Raw genomic sequence first — 20,259 nt, forward strand, 5'->3', positions numbered from 1 at the left:
AAGACATTTGCAGCACTTGCTAAATCACAAATAAAATTTTATGCAGATTTATTGTTCAGCCCTAATTTTTACTATTGCCCCTATGACCAATATTGTATTTTAAGGGATTTGTTATGCTCACAATGACAATTTATTTTAATTTTATTATAAAATAATACAATACATTTACCATGATATACAATTAAAAACATATCATTTTAATTATAAAACATTTAGAAATGTGTACTTTTTATTGCAATTTAATAGACAAATTTGATATATTTATTATACTGTGTGCACATGTGTGAGGTTTCAGTGTCAGCAAATGTTAAGCAAATGTTAAAGCTAAAACAAACATTAATTAGGCTAATATTTTTTGCTTTTTAATATAAATAGCCAAATAAAGCCACTACACTTCAAGACGAATACTAAAGCATTCTACAACAAATATTATATAACCGATATCACAAGCTTTTTGCCACATTGAGTGTTATTTTTATCGCTGAACCCCGGTGTGTCTGTAACAGTGGTGGTGACTAATATTTGGGTCTAATACCTGGTTTGCTGAAGGTAGTGTGGGCTGAAGCACAGTGTTTTTCGCCCAGTCTCTGTCGCTCTCTCCCCCTCGCGCGGGTTATTTTTGAAAGCGCTTTAAAATGATAATGACTATTTTTACTCGTTTTCCAGCAAGCCGCGTGGGCTCAAACACAGAGACAGCGGCGGATGATTCACACCGGCTCGAGTGCTCCTTTTGTGAGCCGCTGCTGCCGCATCTCTGCTGTAACACGGCCTTCATAGAAATGAAGCCACGAAGGGCCTTGAAATGGATGGAAGCAACACAAACCGAGAGCTGTGAGCTCTGGGCTGACATTGACAGGGAGTCTATTCATAGCCGATGGAGAAATTCAAGCTTTAAAATGTCTTCATTTCATACGTGCCTGTAGATGGTCGTGCGCCGCGTGTAGCGGTTTTAGACAATGAAATGTTCAAACTTGATCGGATCGTTATGTGGATTGTGTCCTGTTTAAGAACATTGATTAGACTTACAAAGTTTTCGCCTGGTGGACTGACAATACACAGAAAAAAATCTCAAACAAATCCATAAATTTAAAAGAAACCAAAATTTTCTTTTTTCCTACCTAATGGCATTAATGGCACCTGTGTCGGCCGCGTGTTGATTAGGAAACGACGCACCTATTAAAGTAAAAAAATCTATGAAAATACTTTTATGCGGAAGATCCCGATATATAGCCTATGGACAGAAGGCAGTATAAAACAGACCTACCCAGTGTATTGAGCAAGTAATTGTGTGGTATTTAAAACGTTATTAGAATGTTCCTTTGACTTTATTAAGTTTCCCTAATGTTATCAGAAAATTATCAAGCATATTGTGGAAGGTTCTTAGAATGCTCAGAATGTCATTTTTTGGATGTATCTCTTAGTGTTTTTTGTGGGGGTTATAATAACTCTAAACCATTTAAAGAGCACTTCCCTGCTGAAAAAAACAGCTTAAACCAGCTGGTTAGCTGGTTGACCAGCCTGGTTTTAGAGGGGTTTTGGCCAGAAATGGCCAAAACCCCTCTAAAACCAGGCTAGTCAACCAGCTAAAACCAATCAGCTTAGGCTGGTTTAAGCTGTTTTTTTTTTCAGCAGGGCTTTGATGAAAACCATCTTTTGTAAGCTGTTTGGACAGAACTGTGTGTATGTATATTGTGTCCACAGTTACATTGGGGTGATATAAATTTTTTTGAATCTCGTGATGATAAAATAAGATCTGCATATCACCATGTCTCCACAGTAACGCTTATCATATCCACAAAACAGGACGTGCGCTAAGCAACCGGGATTAAAATATCTGTTCAGGTCTCTGTGATCATCAATCATCATAAAATGGGATCAAGAATGAGTTTTACAAGTTTAAAAATGTTTTTAAAACAGTGCATTTTACCATCTTTATCACCACTGCCGCATGTCGATACAATTATCGAAACAGATGCTTCAATCCCCGTTTGTGGATGTTAAATCAGGTTTATTTTGTATGGATATCCATACAGCAGTGGATATGAATATGTATCCTCTCACATTTACTGTGCAAAAAGCATTGCAAAGTTAAACACGCGGACTGTGTTTGTGTGTGTCTATGTGTGTGCGTGAACATTGTAATGACATTGTGTGTGACTCATCGAATGGCTTAAATTAACTCCACAAAAAATACATCAAATAATCATTGGGAACAAACGTTACGTGAGATCTGCTTCATGTCTGTCACTGTGCTGTTTATCTGATGCAGCTGAGGTGGAGATTGAGGCACACTTTGACAGGCACGTGGGAACGGTGGGCGGAGAAAACCAGCATTAAAGGCACAGACAACAAAAACATCTACAAGATGCTCAGAACTAAAATTACAAACTTCTGAGCTGAAACTGAATACAGATGCATTCTGGAGACACAAAAGACTTAAATCTTGAAAAAGGGGTAAAATAGGTGCCCTTTAAATAACGTTAAATAGGTTAATGTGCTCAGAGCGATATTTAAAATGTAATTAGAACATTCCATTCACCTCATATCAACGTTCTTAGAACGTTCTTCCTTCAACATTACAAGAATGTTCCAGAAATGTTATTTTAATATTGTCGCAATTTTTAAGGAACATTACTGAATGTTTTGAGAACAATCCCTGATAGCTGGGTTCATGCCAATTTATAATTATGAGATTTTGACTTGTAAAAAGCCTTTACATTTTACAAAACTTATGCAAAATTTGGCATTTTTCTATATAGAATTCTGTCAGATTCATTTCTAAAGGTTATATGCAAGGTTTGTGGCCAGAACATATAAAATGTGACATTAACCAAAACAGCCCATCGAAACACCCCAAATTTATATTACAGCAGAACAACAAAACACTTAAACAGCTTTGAATTTATTCAAGTATCTGAAAATTATGCCAATAATGAGATGTGTGAACGCACCAATAGTTTCAGGGTCTGAACTCCAATTTGAGGAGGGATTTAAGGTAAAAGCTACTGGGAATTTTAGACTCTGGGTATAAATTGAAAGCATAGTCTGTGTTGCGTTCATGCCTTGTTGTAATTATCACAATTTCAAGATGAAAAATAATGTTCTGTTTGGAGCTTTTCATGTCCTCCAATCATCAGCATTTTAAGTTATTTGAGATATTTACAATCAGTATATTTTTAAGCTACAATGATTGTGCGCACATTAAACAACAAAACATCGCTTACTTTAACAGTTTCTTCTCCTCTGTGTCAGTAGAGTGCATGTTCACCTAACTGCATATTATCTCGACAAGGCCTGTGCTTTATTTCAAACAGGAAGCTGCGCACAGATATGTGACTCCACAGTGCTTGTAAACGTGCACAATATACTGACACTAAGGAGAAGAAACTGTTGAATAAAAACTTTTTTTATGTGCACACGAAAGTATTCTCATAGCTTGATAATGTTTTAATTGAACCACTGAGAGCATATAGTCTGTTTTGATGATGATTTTTGGTAACTTTAGACTTTGAACGAGTCGGGAACCTTCTGTCTATATAGGATGAGGGAGCTCGCATATTTCATCTAAAACGTATTCCAAACACAAACAAAGGTATCAGGGGTTTGAGGGTGAGTAATTAAAACAATTTAAATTTTTGGGTGATCTAACCCTTTAATATTCCATAGTGGACTCCTAAACATTAACACAATTAACTTTTATCACCATGTCTTTTTTTTCTGGGAAACCTAACTACTACTAATCCTACACTACACAGGTTTATCCAATAAGATCCCTCTGTAATAGTATCTACAAACAACAGCAAGTGAAAAGTCATAAACTTGTCCCTCAGTAAGCTTCCTGTTTTAGTAGGAAGCGCATCAGCATAAAATTGAACCACCAGAGCTTTCCTGTTATGAATTCAGATGGGCTGCACATCTGATCACTAATAGCACAGACACGCACTTACACACACTTTTGGTTCTGCTGGATTAGAGAATATGGCAGCAAAATCCGTCATGCTCTAAATCAACAGCATATCTCATTTCTGCGAGCAGGAACTGAAGGAATCTCGTGGCGTTTTTGTCATAGGGAGACAAGCGTGGGCTGCGATGAAGCGCTGAGCGACTGAGCTCTTGTTTTTGCCATCGCTGAAGTCCTGAAGCTACTGAAAACACACACACACACACAAAACAAAAGCTTTATTTCCAAACAAAGCACTTCTATGTTGCCCTTCTTGGAAGACATTCCTCTAGAGCATTCCAGAGCGTGTGGAGGTGGAGGTCTCGACCACTGGCTCTGACCATAATTAAGTTTGTAATTTTTAATGAAATGTCCCACCTACACACACTAAATGTCCTCAAATCTCTTTGTCTCTTTCTGACTTCCTCTCTGTTATGGGACATGTATAAACCATACAGAAAATGATTGCACGTTAATAATTATACCAAATATACATAATAAAAGATAAATAAAATATATTTTTCTCTATATTTTAATTCAAATTTATTCTGAAATATATTTAGAGATGACACATATAATACTACTACTAATAAACTGACTATAAAATAAACAATATATTAAAATATATTGTGTTTTCAGTGTATAGACCATTTTAAGGGATGTAAACAAAACAATGGTCTCAATGTATTTCGTGTTTTACAATTTTAAATTCTGCAGCTTTTGAGAATCCAAAAAGAGACACATATTGATAAATAATGTTATGACAGCTGTTTTAACATTATGATTGAATTACTTCTTGATACAGTTATAAAATATTTTAATAACAACCAGGAAATGTTCATGCAATCCAATGACATGACCACATTGAACTGGTCTATACATTATAATTGTGTGCTAATTTATGTTGACATTTGTTGTGTATGATTTACAGTTACAGTTGTTTGTTCTTTTTACAAAACAAATCTTAATTTGTGTCACTAATAATCTTTAAATATAGTTTTAAAACAATTATTTACAGACCACGCAATGCAATGACATACACATGATGTTGATTACAGAATAACATCTGCAATATCTATTATGGAAACAAATGTCATAAAACCATTCAACTCCAGAGTGTTAAAATAGGTTCTGGTATCCCACCGCCAACATTTGATTAAAAATGATCAACATTACTGCAGCCTTGTAAGCAGTTCTGGCTACTCCGGAAGCCTCTTCGTATTCAAAGAGAGTGTGAGATGGAAAGCAGGAGGTAAAGAGATCAGTTTGCCAGGGGTGAGTTTTCTCTCCCCACGTTGGCGGAAGTTCTCAGTCTCCATGTGGGAGGTTTGGAGAAGAGCCCGTAGCAGTTAAGTGTGATAACAGCGTATCCACTGTGCCCACTTTGCTGTTTACTCACAACGCTGGAACAGGCTTTTGCCCTGTGTATAACCTCCAGGATGTTTCGTCTTGATAAGCTGATTGTTATGGAGGAAAAGAAAGATGAGATAATAGATATGTTTCTTTTAAGCCTCCACCGCCATGTTGACAGAAAAAAGGACAGATGTGTCAGATTTTGCAAGTCTATGGCTTGATTTACACTCTTACGTAAAAGTTTGCAGCACCTTTTACATTTCAGCCCCACTAGCTTCTTTAATAGTTAGATTTTGCATAATACATTGAAGGCAATAGCACATTTTCAGAATTGCAGACCTCTCAGAATTGCATGTTTATATTTTGCCTTTTCAAAGAATACCTTTGCATCTCACAATTCTGTGAAAAACGCTAAAACTGCAATAAACACTACACACTCAGAAATAAAGGTTCCAAATCTGTCACTTGGATGGGACCTTTTTTCAAAAGGTACACTTTTGTACTATACAGGTTGACATTAGTACCTAGGCAGGGCCAGGTTTAACCAACAAGCGAAGTAAGCAGCTGCTTAGGGCCCCTTTAAAATTGGGGGCCCCCAATAAATACCAATAAGTATAAATTATACACATATCATCGTTTTCTATCATATTTTGTATGGTGAAGGTCTCATTCATTTTCTTTTCGGCTTAGTCCCTTTAATAATCAGGGGTCACCACAGCAGAATGAACCACCAACTTATTCAGAATATTTTTTATGCAGCGGATGCCCTTCCAGCTGCAACCCATCACTGGGAAACACCCATACACTCTAATTCACATACATACACTACAGACAATTTAGCTTACCCAATTCACCTATAGCGCATGTCTTTGGACTGTGGGGGAAACCAGAGCACCCAGAGGAAATTCTCACGAACACGGGAAGATACCAACTCCACACAGAAATACCAAATGACCCCTCCGAGGCTCAAACCAGCGACCTTATTGCTGTGAGGCTACAGTGGTACCTGCTCCGCCACCGCGCTGCCCTGGTTAGGGTCAAACAAGTTACATTTTAACGTAATCATAACATCTACACAAATTCGTCTTACACCTCCAATCATGGAGCAGTCCTGCAGTCAAGTCGGGTAACGATTCAATTATAAAAAAACTAAAAATATTATCGATTTATTCATTGTTTTCAGTTGTGAATTAATTCTGAGAAAATAAATCATTTAAAATGTAGAGACTTTATTAAGATAAAACATGCAAAAGGAGATTCAGTGATATAAGAAGAAAAAAAACAGCAAAATAAATGAATAAAAAAATTATAAAACTACAAAGGGTGCATTTTAGGACTATTGGGCCCCATGGCTGGAACTGCTTAGGGCCCCCAAATCACTAACTCCACCCCTGCCTTTAGGCTTTACTTTTGTAACTTTAAGATTCATTTCTCTACCATTTAGGTACTGCTAAGGTACATTTAATTCTGTACCTTTATTTCTGAGAGTGTTTATAAAAACTTGTTTTAAAAAATGCAGTAATTCTATGAAAAGGGTAGAACTCTGAGATTAAATACTAAAATTAAGGAAAAAGATTCACTCGTGAGATTAAAAACAGAATTGCAAAAAAGCAACAAGAGTTTACATGATAACAGTGTACTAAAAATGTTAAAGTTTCCCTCTAGAATTTTGATCCCCATTTAGCAAAAGCAGGTAAAAATGATTTATGTAGTTGGTGATGTCACTCAAATTTCAGGATGTCAATGGTGATTTTTCAACACTTGTTATGTTTTCAGGGCCCCAAAACATTGACAAGTTTTCAAAACATTCATTTATTCATTTTCCTTCGGCTTAGTGCCTTTATTCATCAGGGGTCGCCACAGCGGAATGAACCGATAACTTATCCAGAATATATTTTACACAGTGGATGCCCTTCCAGCAGCAAACCAGTACTAGGAAACATCCATACACTCTCATTCACACATACACTACGGCCAATTTAGTTTATTCAATTCCCCCATAGCACATGTTTTTGGACTGTATAGGAGAAACCGGAGCACCCAGAGTAACAACCCACGCCAACATGAGGAGAACATGCAAACTCCACATAGAAATGTCAACTAGCCCAGCCATTGCTCAAACCAGTGACCTTCTTGCTGTGAGGTGACAGTGCTATCCACTAAGTCACCGTGTCGCTCTCATTTTCAAAACAACACACAAAAAAATGATCCAAAGGTACAAGGAGCCTTGTAAAACTATCAATTAGTATCATAATCTTTGTTTAATTTCCCTAATGCTGTCTTATTCAGCCATGAAGAACCAAAAAGAACCTTTTATTAAAAAGAACCATTTTTCAATAATCTGAATAAGCATGTAAGAATCCAAACATTCTTGATCAACAATAAAGTACCTTTTGTGGAAGGAAAAATGTTAAATGTGCTTCGTGGAACTGTTGATGCCATTACAGAACTATTATTTTTAAGAGTGAACCCCTGGTATCAAAAGTGAGTGGAACAAACCATCTGTTTTGACCCAGATGATTGGCTGGTGACACACCTGCCTGTTAAAGTGATTGACAGCTGGCGAGGTCATATATCCAGGGGTGGCCTTCACTGCACACAAATGGAGGGGGGCAGCTGGCGAGCAACGGGCGATGCCTGACGGGTGGGCTGGCGTTTGGGAGGAGGGTGGTGTAGGGGTCAGTGGAACTTGAGCACCGGAAATTGCTGGGCATGTTGGCAAATCCTTCACAGCGCAGTCTGTCACAAGAGGACGACAGGGACTGAAACCCTTCACACAGGATTAGCACACTGGCCAAGTATAGACACAATCTGTTGGGTTTATTTGCTCTGACTTACAGAGCTGTATCAGTAATGCTGGGACAATACACACATATTGTCTTAAAAACGTTGAGGATTGATTGTAATACATTTAACTGTTCAATGTATGATACAGATATATAAACATACTAAAGATTTCGTAAAATATACTATGTTAAGTATTATATGTTTCATTTACTAAACTACGACGTCACGGTGGCGCAGTGGGTAGCACGATTGCCTCACAACAAGAAGGTCGCTGGCTCAAGCCCCGGCTGGGTCTGTTGGCATTTGTGTGTGGAGTTTTGAATGTTCTGTGCTGGCGTGGGTTTCCTCTGGATACTCCGGTTTCCCCCACAGTCCAAAGACAGGCGCTATAGGTGAATTCGGTAAGCTAAATTGCCCGTAGTGTATGTATGTGTGTGAATGCAAGAGTGTATGGGTGTTTCCCAGTGAATAAAACATATGCTGTATAAGTTGGAGGTTCATTCCGCTGTGGCGAGCCCTGATGATAAAGGGACTAAGCCGAAATGAGAATGAATGAATATTCTAAAGTACATATGCTAGTTAATTAAACATATACTAATGCTTAAATATAGTTATTTAATAGTTTCCGGGTTTCAGCTGGAAGGGCATCCGCTGTGTAAAACATATGCTGGATAAGTTGGTGGTTCATTTCGCTGCAGCGACCCCTGATGAATAAAGGGACTAATCTGAAGGAAAATGATGATGATAATGCATTCATTTTTTTTTGGCTTAGTCCCTTTAATGATGATAGTTAGTAGAATGTAAAGTATTTTTTGTATATATGAAATATGAATAAATTTGATACGCGCTTTTACTTTGTAATTTAACAAATTATATATATATATATATATATATATATATATATATATATATATATATATATATATACATACAGTTCAAGTCAGAATTATTAGCGCCCCTTAATTATTAGCCGTTTATTTTTTCCCTGATTTCTGTTTAATGGAGAAAATTTTTTTTTATCACATTTCTAAACATAATAGTTTTAATAACTCATTTCTAATAACTGATTTATTTTATCTTTGCCATGATGACAGTAAATAATATTTTACTAGATATTTTTTAAGACACTTAAGACATACATATATATATATATATATATATATATATATATATATATATATATATATATATATATATAGGTGGAAAAGAACTTCAGTGTCTAATTAATATGTAGAAAAAAATAAATGTAGGTGGAAAAACTTCAGTGTCTAATATGAGAAAATGCATTCCCTGATACTCCTCCTACTCACGTTGGCAGCTATGTAAAAACAAATCATTATTATTATAACAACAACACACTATTTTGCCATCACAAATAATAATTACTCATTTTAACCCCATTTCTTCCTCCCACTCAGGGATTGTACCTTTATCTGCCATATGCAAAAGCCAAGAGGGTTTCAGGTTATGGCTTGTTTTGCTTTTAGAGCCAGAGCCTGATCTCTGTCAGGAAGTGCCGCAGGGGGGGACATTTTACTCCAGCAAACCGTACCTGGAAATACCAGCCTATCCACATGGAAAGTTGTTTTGCTCACTCAGTAACAGTTTATGTTTGGGGGAAGAAAAAGATTGTTTTCGGTTTAAGGTTAATCTAGTATTTGAGCCGATAGTTTCTTTGTCAATTGAACACATAGTAAAATATTCTGCTGAGTGATGAAATGTGGGCTAGTGAATTTAGTGTGCGAAAAAACAACCGAGAGACATGAATAGATTTGAATAGACAAAATAGCAATTTATTAATAACTTATCATTTCTTTACATTCGTAACATTGGGGGGAAGGGGTTTTGTAAAAGAGCCCCTCGCCCGACCAGGCCTTCGCTTCGAGGGACAACAAAACCCTCCAGAAAAACCATCACTTTTCTCACAAAAAAAATTGCATGTCACAGAACTTCCCTGAACAGGAGACCAAAAAAGTTCTCCCTGCTTTGTCAACACAGACCTCAAATCCTTGCACACAAAAAAATCAGCATTACTTGCTTCAACCTTCCAACGTCCCCATATAAATGACAAAAAAAAAACAAGTAGTATAAAGGCATATGGGTCCTAAATGAGCATGCATCAGAAACCCTGCCAGGTAGCATTCGAGGAATGCCTCGTACACGTACAAATTCGGACGACCCCTCTGAACGTGCAGCTTGTATGGTGGGGTCTGATAAAAACGTCCTGGTGAAAAGAAGCACATGGGGAACTGCTCTGCAAGGTTACCGCACAATAACACTCTTATGTACAGAACTAAGGCAAGAGAATGATGACTGATTCGTGACAATGGTTAAAAGGCTGAGAAAGGCGGAATCGATCCGTAAAGCAAAACTGGAAATATATTATACATATACACATATTGATGATCGTTGCAAAAACCTGTTGAAATATTTGGCATTTAACTTGGTGATAAAGATAATATTGATCGATATTCAGTTGGTTTACATAAAGAGGATGAAAAGAAGAAGAAAAATCTACAGCTGTTCAGGTGTATTCTAACTACGGCAAGGCTTACCGACATCTTAATATACATAAGTATAAATGTTGTCAAAAATTTCTCCACGCAAATAAGTTGGAGTACAGTACACTCTGCCATCATTACCGAAGGGAAGTCTCGTCCCAAAAACAGGCAAGTCTTCATTGAAGACAAGAAGGGCACACCTAGAAAACGTTAAGGTGCAAGTGCTAAACAAAACAAATATGTATTTGTCATTGTTCAGTTCCAGTCAAGTCTCTTTGGCACGCCAGCCCCAAAAAAATCAGATGCTCTTTTCATTTCCACAGTCTTTCCATGCTTAAATATGTGCATATGTATATATATATATATATATATATATATATATATATATATATATATATATATATATATATATATATATATATATATATATATATATATATATATATATATATATATATATATATATATATATATATATATATTTATAAAACAAACTACTTTGAAGAGTCTTGGAGATTTAGAGTCACATGGTCTCTCTCCATTAAACAGCAGCGTAGAAGCTCTGGGCACACCACATGCCCCATCATTGGCTACTCTGGTCGGCCGTCGTCTCAAGCCAACATCAATAACGTCAGGAAACCCTTGACTAGAGTCGAAAAAACAGAAACTTGCATTTCACTCGAATCAAGTCATGGCAGGACCTCACGTGGACTCCAGAGGGTCCAACTGAAAAACGTTGTGATTGGTTGGTGTGGTGAAGTACAGTGGCTGGGTTGGGGCCGGCACACGGTTATCACACGGACTCTTGAGTCCTAACGTGCGCTCAAAGTCCAAGAGTTGACCCATGAAGTTAAAGTTGGGCGAGATGTTTGACTTCTTCATTTTGACAATGTCATAAGCATCGTTCATGGACAGGTTGAGCTTCTGCATGAGGTACGCCACTGTTACGGTGACAGAACGACTGATGCCTGCAAGGCAGTGAACAAGCACTCCGCACTTCTGCCCACGGGCCTCATCTGAGGGAAAAAAAGGACAAGATGATTAGTTATCTGTGTGCAACTTATGAATATGCAATTGTACATAACCCCGGTTGTCAGAATTCATTACACTGCCTGCGCTGACAAAGGGGGCCTCATTCAGTGGGATTTCTAGTGCATGACTGAAAACAACTCGCCTATTTTCTCTAAGAATGTGACGTGGAAATGGGCTATTAAGGTTAATCAAATGATCCTTCTGCTCGTCAGGTTACTTGACAATGGTACCATTTGGGCGTGTAAATGTAGAAGTCATGGCAGCGCCCTGTCAAGGCTAACAGGATGTCAACAGTGCCCTGTAAATGGTCCTCATTGTGTGGCGAAACATTGCTCTGTCCTAGATTACTTTCAATGCTGCTTGCTTCCTTCCTGTTGAGCTCAAATTACCGCCTCCCCCCTCCATCTCCCATTTCATCATAAGCCTTTGTGTCACAATTGCACAACCGAGGGATATGTTTCTATGCAAACATTACAACACTAAAGACCCAATATTTTTAATCAAAACTGGGAATGCATGAAAAACAAATTATAATTCGATTCTTACCAATAAAGCTGATGGCTTCAGGGAAAAACTGCGAGAGATTCTGGCTCCAGTGATCAGAGATGGGAATCTGCTTGTACTTAAACTCCCCGGCATTCTCGAACATGTTGGGGAGATTAGGGGTCACGTTCAAGATGTACTTGATGCCAAACTCCTCCAGGATATCCAGGTTTGTGGAGTCCTTAGCACAGCCCAGATACAGATGTGGCAGGATCTCCACAGGGAATGAGGGCTGGGGGTTGGAAAGGGGGCTGCCATCTGAGTCAGTTGCACTGCTTGGGTCTCGGTCGATATCCGACTCAATGTCCGAAGAGTCAGAGCTGATTCTGAGCCCTCCGAGACCCAGAACCTGGGAGGTAGGAGAACTGCTGCTTGAGGAACCATCGAGGTTTGTCTCGCACATTGTGGGAAATTCAGTTTGAAATTTGCTGAAGCCACCTGCAAAATAGAAGTTAGAAATCCATTTAACATCTGATCCAAATAATTTTTCATTTTAGTAGTGACTAATATCATTTTGTTTCACTCTTAGCCATTCATTATTTTATTGTTTACTATTAACTATTTTAATATTAAATCCTGTTGCAAGGCAAATAAAGTATTGTGTTTATTGTTGTTACTAGTTACATTTTCAGAATGATTAATCCTTGATTTTAATGCAACTATGCAGCAGCCATTAAAGTCAAATGCCAATGTTACTAGAGAGCAAGAACTGCAACATGTGCTAGTGTTCTAGTTTCTGGAATCTACAATAGAAATTTGGAAAAATTACATTTCTATACTAATTGCTAGTAATATTCTTAATCTCACGACTAGCAGTGTTAAACCAACTACGAAGTAGCCATTAAAATCAGAATGCAACTGGGGCCACAAGCAATGCAAAATGGAAGCTTCTCTATTATTATTAGCTCAACCTCAAATTTCCATCAAATTCAGATTTGAAACTTATATCTAATTACAAAACACCACAATTAAACAAAGATATACTAGTTAATACGAGTATTATAAGTATCTAATGAATCTCTGCAAGTGAAACAGAAAGACATAGTGACTACTACTGAGTAATTAAAAAAATTCTATAACCTAAATGAGATACGACAGCAAATATTTTGATTTATGAAGCAAAAAATGTACGTACCCTCGAGATAGAAAGCCTTGTAGCCCTCGTCCTTCATTCTCCTCAGCAGTAAACCCAACACGGAGCCGCCGTCGATGTTTTCATTCCACTCGCGGCTGTACTCGTCGTACAACACGATCGTGTCCGTCTTGCACCTCCGCGCGAACCTTTCCCTGTCTTCCCCGTTAGAAAGCAGAGACTTGATGGGCAGGTTGCCTTTCTTGAGTCGCCGGAGCATGAGGCTCGGGATGGCCACGTTAATGGCCGTTTCAACGTGCGACGACTCGTAGAGCTCTTGCGCTCGGCAGTCCATAACGAGCAAACAGTCCCTGCGCGTTTCCAGCTGCTCCTTCAGCCACTCTACCGTCTTGCTTATGGCCATGACCGAATCGATCTGCACGGGTTTGAACTTATCGAGCATTAGTGAAATACGGTAGGGTACCGTGAGACCTTAAAATGCGGAGAAGACGCGCTGCAAGAGGCCGTAGACGTCTCAGGCCTGGAGCATTGAGCTTTTTACACGCTAAAGTCTCTTGTGCACCGTCGAGATGATTAAAATCCTCGTTTTTTTGTTTGTTTCGAGAGTCAAACGCAGCCTCGATCTACTTCCACCCCATTCATGCAACTGTGTGCATTTATCAATGACTCACACTAGCCTGTGAGTGCGCGAGCCACTGACGTTGACTTCCTATTATATAACCTCTTTTCTCTCGTCGTCGATTTTCGCACGAAGCGCTCTAGATATCCAGCTCAATGTCGATTGCAAAAGCAAAATGCTTCGTAGGGTTATTTCCTTTCGATGTTTATCCTGGAGAATGCAACACTGCGTCCTCCGCTCCTCAAGTCCGAGATGCGCTCTCTGTCACTGCGAGCTAGTGAATGGATACAAGCGCGAGGCGTTTCAATGGATACATTATGTCGGCCAGCCAATCAGAAGGCACCGAGCGATCGTCGCCTGGAAACGGGGCCGGATGGAACAGACTGTGTTGATGAATTGTTAATAAGTTTGTCATTCACAAAAACGGAAAGGAATTTCCGCTCCGGATCAGCGGAGTGCAAACAAACAGTAGAGAGGCGCTGCACGGGAAGGAAGGAGGAGTGCGAGTGTTATTTGGTGAGGGGTTCATATACCTCGTGCTCAGGTTACACACTTGAACTCCGTTTAGTCGTGTTTCTGTTTCGTCCAGCGGCGGTGTGTGGAGCATGGTACGCCGCTGACGTACTGTAAAACAGTGTAAGGCGAATAGATTCTGTCTCAAATGAGTCCTTTTTTGGTGTCGTATGCACACTTTAAATAAAATATATATTTCAGTTTTACATAAATGTCAAAATTCAATTAGTTTTTATTTCTATGAAGACTTTACAATGCACACTGTGTCAAAGCAGCTTAACATAGAAGCTTTAGTAAATTGAAACTGTCAGTCCAGTGTTCGGAGTTGAAGTTCAGTTTAGCTCAGTTCAGTGTGGTTTTCACTGCTGAAAGTCCAGGCACTGAAGAGCAAATACATGAAAAAAAAATAAATAAATAAATAGTAGAAGTAAATATAAATGCATAATGATGGCCTATAAAAGATTAGAAAATATTTGCTAGAATACAATCTGTAAATAACAACAACTAGGCATGTGCCAATACAATACACGTGACACAAATCATTGCTAATTATTTTTTTAAAAAAAGCTTCTGTATTGGCATGGTTATATGTAAAACCATAATATCCATAGAATTATGTGTTATTAAATTATTTCCTAAAAACATGTTCAGTAAAACATGTATATGTAAAACAGAGTCGTAAAATCGTAAAACATGTAAAATCCAAAGTATTGCTGTTAAAATCCCTAATTTAGATTAGCCCCCATTTTAGGTGGGCTAATATTTCTTGTAACTTGAACATATGAAAGTATAATTAGATCACGTAATAACAATAAAGCGCGCGTGCTCCCATCAGGTTATTCCTTTGATCGATTGCTCAATCCGAATTCAATGAATGAGGGAGCGCGCGCTAAATGATCGCCTAATAAACACATAAATGGAGCCATCAAAATAGTTTAACACCAGATGCGAATTGCCAATGTCTCTTTGCCTCCTCTTCGGTCATTTCCTCGAACCTAACGTCGTCTTGTGTGTGCCAGCTCTGAAAAAATCATTCACAAATCCCTCAACAGCTGCACCGGATTCGCACAAATGCATTAAAGCAGATGTTACTGATACTATTTTCTCGTGTCATTACCACACGGTTTTAATAATTGCTATATCAGTTGCAGTAGAACAAGGTTGATTTGAATTGCATACTGATAAACCAGTGTTCGGTAAAAAGGTCAGGTCGCCGGGTCTCTGGCGTTTAGAAATGCTCAAAACAAGTGGCCAAATGCTTTTCAGCTTGCTCAATTTGCATTACGTGGGCGAGTTTAGAGGAAAACATTGCTTAGGGACATGCTATTATGTAGATAGACTATAAATGGAATTTAAACAGTTAGTTCGTGCTAAAATGAAAAAAAAAAAAGATTTACTTTTTACTTAGCCTGTCCAATGTCCGAGTGAACTCCCGTGCTTTCAGTCTCGAGAACGCGCAGTTGCAGAAGACCAACCATTATATTACGGTCATACTTTGAATTTTTGTGACATTTTAGGCTATATTTCGGTTTGTTTTTCGCCAAACCATATGGTTTAGCACCAGAGCACATGTAAAATGCGGCATGTGTGACAGGACAATCCTCTGTGGGAATTTAGCTCAATGTTGGCCTATAGCCTACTGACTTTACACATGAGCCGAGCCCAAAATTACATCTTCCATTTTGTGAAAAAATGTGTAAGGGTGAGTAAATTTTTGCCTGTGCAAACACTTCATTATGTTAAAATAGTATCAGAGAACACTTTTTTAAAACCAAAATGTGTTTTTCACTTTGATGCCACAGTAAATGTTTGGTTCCCCAATGTACCTTTTAGCTCCTCAAAGATCTGTGTTTTCATAGTGGGATTTTTTTTAAAGAAACTTTTGTGTGCTGAAAATGTTCAATGGACATTAAAGGATCTTCATGGAACCATTCGTGCCAATAAAGATGCTTTATTTATTTTTTTTAGACTGAAATATGCGTTTGGCCAGAATGAATGCAGTAGGCCGGATTAGTGTGACCTGATTAACATGCTGTCAGACATCCTGTCTCCTGTGTCATTTGGCAGTGAATTGCTCTTTAATTGTCCATCAAGGCCTTCTCTCATCATTCACATGCAGGATGGTCACATGGGCCAAAGGTGTGTTCAGTTTCACCCCGCTTAACATATGAAACAGGACACAGTGCCCAGATAACGGCAATTATCCTGTGGCTTGTGGAGATCTTTCTGGAAAGGATGAATTGTATTCTCATTGTAATCCAATTTGGCTGCGTTGGTGCCTGAAGACAGTGCATGTGGATGAGCGTTTGTCTTTGCTTTGCTTTAGACTTTTTCTAGAATATGCCATCTTATGAAACACAGATTCTGCTGAGTAGTTGTTTAAAGGGATAGTTCATGCCTGAAATTTAATTTCTGCCACCGTTTATTCACCCTTCACTTGTTCCAAACATAGTTTCATTTTTCTTTATACCAAAAAGGAAATATTTTGAGGAAAGCTGGAAACCTGTAACCACTGACGTTCATAGTATTTGTTTTTCCTACTATGGATGTCAGTGGTTTTCAGCTTTCTCCACAATATTTTCTTTTGTGTTATATAAAAAGAAACTTAAAAAGTTTTGTAATTACTTGAGGGTGAGTAAATCTTTCATTTGGTTTGAACTACCCCTTTAAGGATGAATATAAATAAATAAAATTTATAGTTTGATACTAACATAATTACTAAAACTATTTACATTACTCCTAATTTAGATGCTTAATCTACAAATTACATATATAATTAGTTTAAAAAAACAATGAAAAGTAGGGCAACACAGCAGTTAACACTGTCGCCTCACAGCAATCAGGTCTGTGTGGAGTTTGCATGTACTCCCCATGTTGACATGGGTGTTCTCCAGGTGTTCAAGATTTCCCCTTAGTCCAAAGACATGCAGTATAGGTAAATTGAATGAACTAAATTAGGCGGATTATATGAGTGTGTGTGTGTGTGTGTGTGTGTGTGTGTGTGTGTGTGTGTGTGTCAGAGTGTATGGGTGTTTCCCAGTACTGGGTTACAGCTGGAAGTGCATCTATTGTGTAAAACATATGCTGGATAAGTTGGTGGTTTATTCTGCTGTGGTGACCCTGGATGAATAAAGGGACTAAGCCAAAGGAAAATGAATGAATGAATAATAAAAAGTAGTAAAATCCCTATTACACACAAACACAAAAAGGGATTATAAATATTTAATGTAAGAAAGTAAATAAAATAAATATGATTTAAAATAAATAGGATTTATTAAAATAAAATAAATAGGATTATTGCTAAAAAGAAATAATAATAATTAATTAGACATAAATTGAAGTGGCAGAATGCATCAAAATGTAATAATTGAATTATTTTTAAGAAATATTATAAATGGCATCAAATATGTGACAGATTTATTATTAATAGCACATACTAAATGGTTGCCACATAGAAATAATACAAGATCTGATCGTAAATTTAAATGTTTTATAAATGAACTTAAAGTAACTGAAGTGTTTTCGGTTATATGTTAATACAATCCACAGATAGAATTAAATTCTGTACACAAATTTTAAGAATTTTCTTAGATATAATTAGGTTAGCTACCTTAATGTAACAAATGATCAAGTTTGCTGTCAAACGGTCCTTTTTAAAGCATTATGATAAGAGTCCAGGGCTTTATCACTTACACAAAACCAGCAAGCAACAGTTAAAGTTTGACTGTCTTTTAAACAGACGCATGCAGGTCATCCGGCTCCAGCAGCTGATAACAGCTCACTTCTTCCTGCTATTATCACAGCGCTGATGATATCTGCTGTGTCAGAAGCAAACACAGCAGAAAACAGCCCTCGCAACAGACAAAAACTCTTCATCTTTACACGAACATTCTTTAGCCAAATGTACCAAGAGCAAGATACAGATCAATTGCACTCACGCACTCAGTGTTCGTATCAAAATACACTACTGGTCATAGATTTTTGTTGTTGTTAATGATGATGATGATGATGTTTTTGAAAGAAACCTTTTCATTGTAACAGGGCTACAAGATTACAATAAAACAGCAATATTGAAAAAACAAAAGGATAAAAATGACATTTTTGAGTTTAGAAATATTTTTAAATGTATTTTATTCTTGTGATGTGAGAATTGTGTCAGATTATCTAACATAAAACATTTTAATTTGTTAATTTGCTGCTCTGTTATGAACAATTATTGATTGTCATCCTTGTTATCAATGCTGAAAAGATATGTTTCTGCTGTTCTGTGGAAACCACAATTGTTGCATTATTATTAACATCTCTACAGTCACTTTGATCTGAATCCTTGCAGAATAAAAGTATTTCTAAAATGCTTTTTTGATGCTCATCAGGCAATATATGATGATTTTACAAACAAATATTTAACACAACTTTGCAAACTGACCATATTTTTTGCCAAAAATATGACTAATAAGTCATGACAGCATTTGTTTTATGTTACTTTAGTCAGTTTAATGCAATGTAAGTTGAAATAACATACATTTTATTTGATTCGACTTAATTTAAGGCAGTTGCTAATTTTCATTTTGTAAAAAAATGAAGATTTGAACTAATTTTAAGGTGAATTGAATTTAATGAAAAATAAGAAAGTCGATAAAATAATAATACTCTAATAATATTCAAATAAATCATTGCGAGTCCTTTGAACTTACATTACACTTAACTAAAAAATAAACCAGCTAACATAACTTAAAAAATAAGTTTGAAAATGTATTAACTTGTTTATAATTAAATATATTATTTACAATTATATAGAAACACTTTTTGATCATTTTATTTGTTTACAGTGCACTATAGTGTCAAATATTTCTGTTTAGCACGTATTGTGATTTCATGAAAGCTGACAGTTCTTTCTTTTTCCTCAGTTCCTGGGTGGGACTGGATGTTTTGTAAGTTTGCGCCACTACAGAGCTTTAGACAATGGCGGCTCCGCTTTTATCTGCTGGCTCCATCGGGACGCTCTCTGTTGACCCCCTGCCATCATTGAGAGAGCAGCTCTTGGGATGAAAGGTCAATCTGATTGTGTTGTGAATCACCAGGGTTTCTCTTTTCTTTAATGAACCCCCCTTCACCTATGATAAAGTGCAACTTCCTGCTCTGCTGATGTTTATTTCCTCTTTCTGTCTCTGGTGAGGAACTGTTGGAGCTCTTTGTGTGCTGATTTGTGTGGGGGGGTTGCTGCACTTTCACAAAAAACAACACAACAAAAAAGGCTAATAATGTGTGCAAATAAAGCTAGGTGAGAGGTTAAACAGAGGTGAGAAAAGCCATTAAAAGGGATTGTTTTAGATATTTGGTACAAACGTATGTGCTGTAAAAGCTGATGGGTTGAAGTAAAGTGGTATTCACAGGATAACCACACTGATATTGCAGTAAAAAAGGACAAAGAAACAGCATAATATATTGTATTCTTATTTTCATCACCAAATTTGAATGTAACTATTATATAGCTATTTAAATTTCAATGTACTGTAGTTGTAGCCAAACACACACACACACACTCTAAAACATCATAAGCTGTTGTAACCCAACATTGGGTAAATATTTTCAATTTAATTTCAAATACACTTTTTAACCCAATGGTTGGGTTTTTCCAACTTTGACACAAAGTTGGTTTATGACAACCCAGCATTTTTAGAATGATATGCAAATATTATGTGATTTTAAATTATTGAAATAAATAAATACCCACCATCCCGAGCAAATGTTTTATTAATTCATTTGTGTACACTAAAGAGACCTAGCGTCAGAACTATTATTCAAAACTGATTATTCAGAAAATAAAATAAAAAAAATAAAAATAAGAAAATAAAGTCTTTTATTTATTTGAAAAGAA

At 37.1% G+C, this 20,259-nt stretch overlaps 1 protein-coding gene across 1 annotated transcript; it reads right to left on the reverse strand.

Moving 5' to 3' along the window:
- Nucleotides 1–11,049: 11,049 nt before the first annotated feature.
- dusp6 (dual specificity phosphatase 6) lies at nt 11,050–14,164 on the reverse strand. Its single transcript, XM_056451960.1, has 3 exons — nt 13,292–14,164; nt 12,160–12,594; nt 11,050–11,597 (listed from the first exon to the last, which is right to left on the reverse strand). The coding sequence occupies exons 1-3, from the start codon at nt 13,689–13,691 to the stop codon at nt 11,284–11,286; spliced, it is 1,149 nt and encodes a 382-aa protein (XP_056307935.1). The 5' UTR covers nt 13,692–14,164; the 3' UTR covers nt 11,050–11,283.
- Nucleotides 14,165–20,259: the final 6,095 nt, after the last annotated feature.

The sequence above is a fragment of the Danio aesculapii genome, chromosome 25 (genome assembly GCF_903798145.1).
Source record: "Danio aesculapii chromosome 25, fDanAes4.1, whole genome shotgun sequence".
Taxonomy (NCBI): Eukaryota; Metazoa; Chordata; class Actinopteri; order Cypriniformes; family Danionidae; genus Danio; species Danio aesculapii.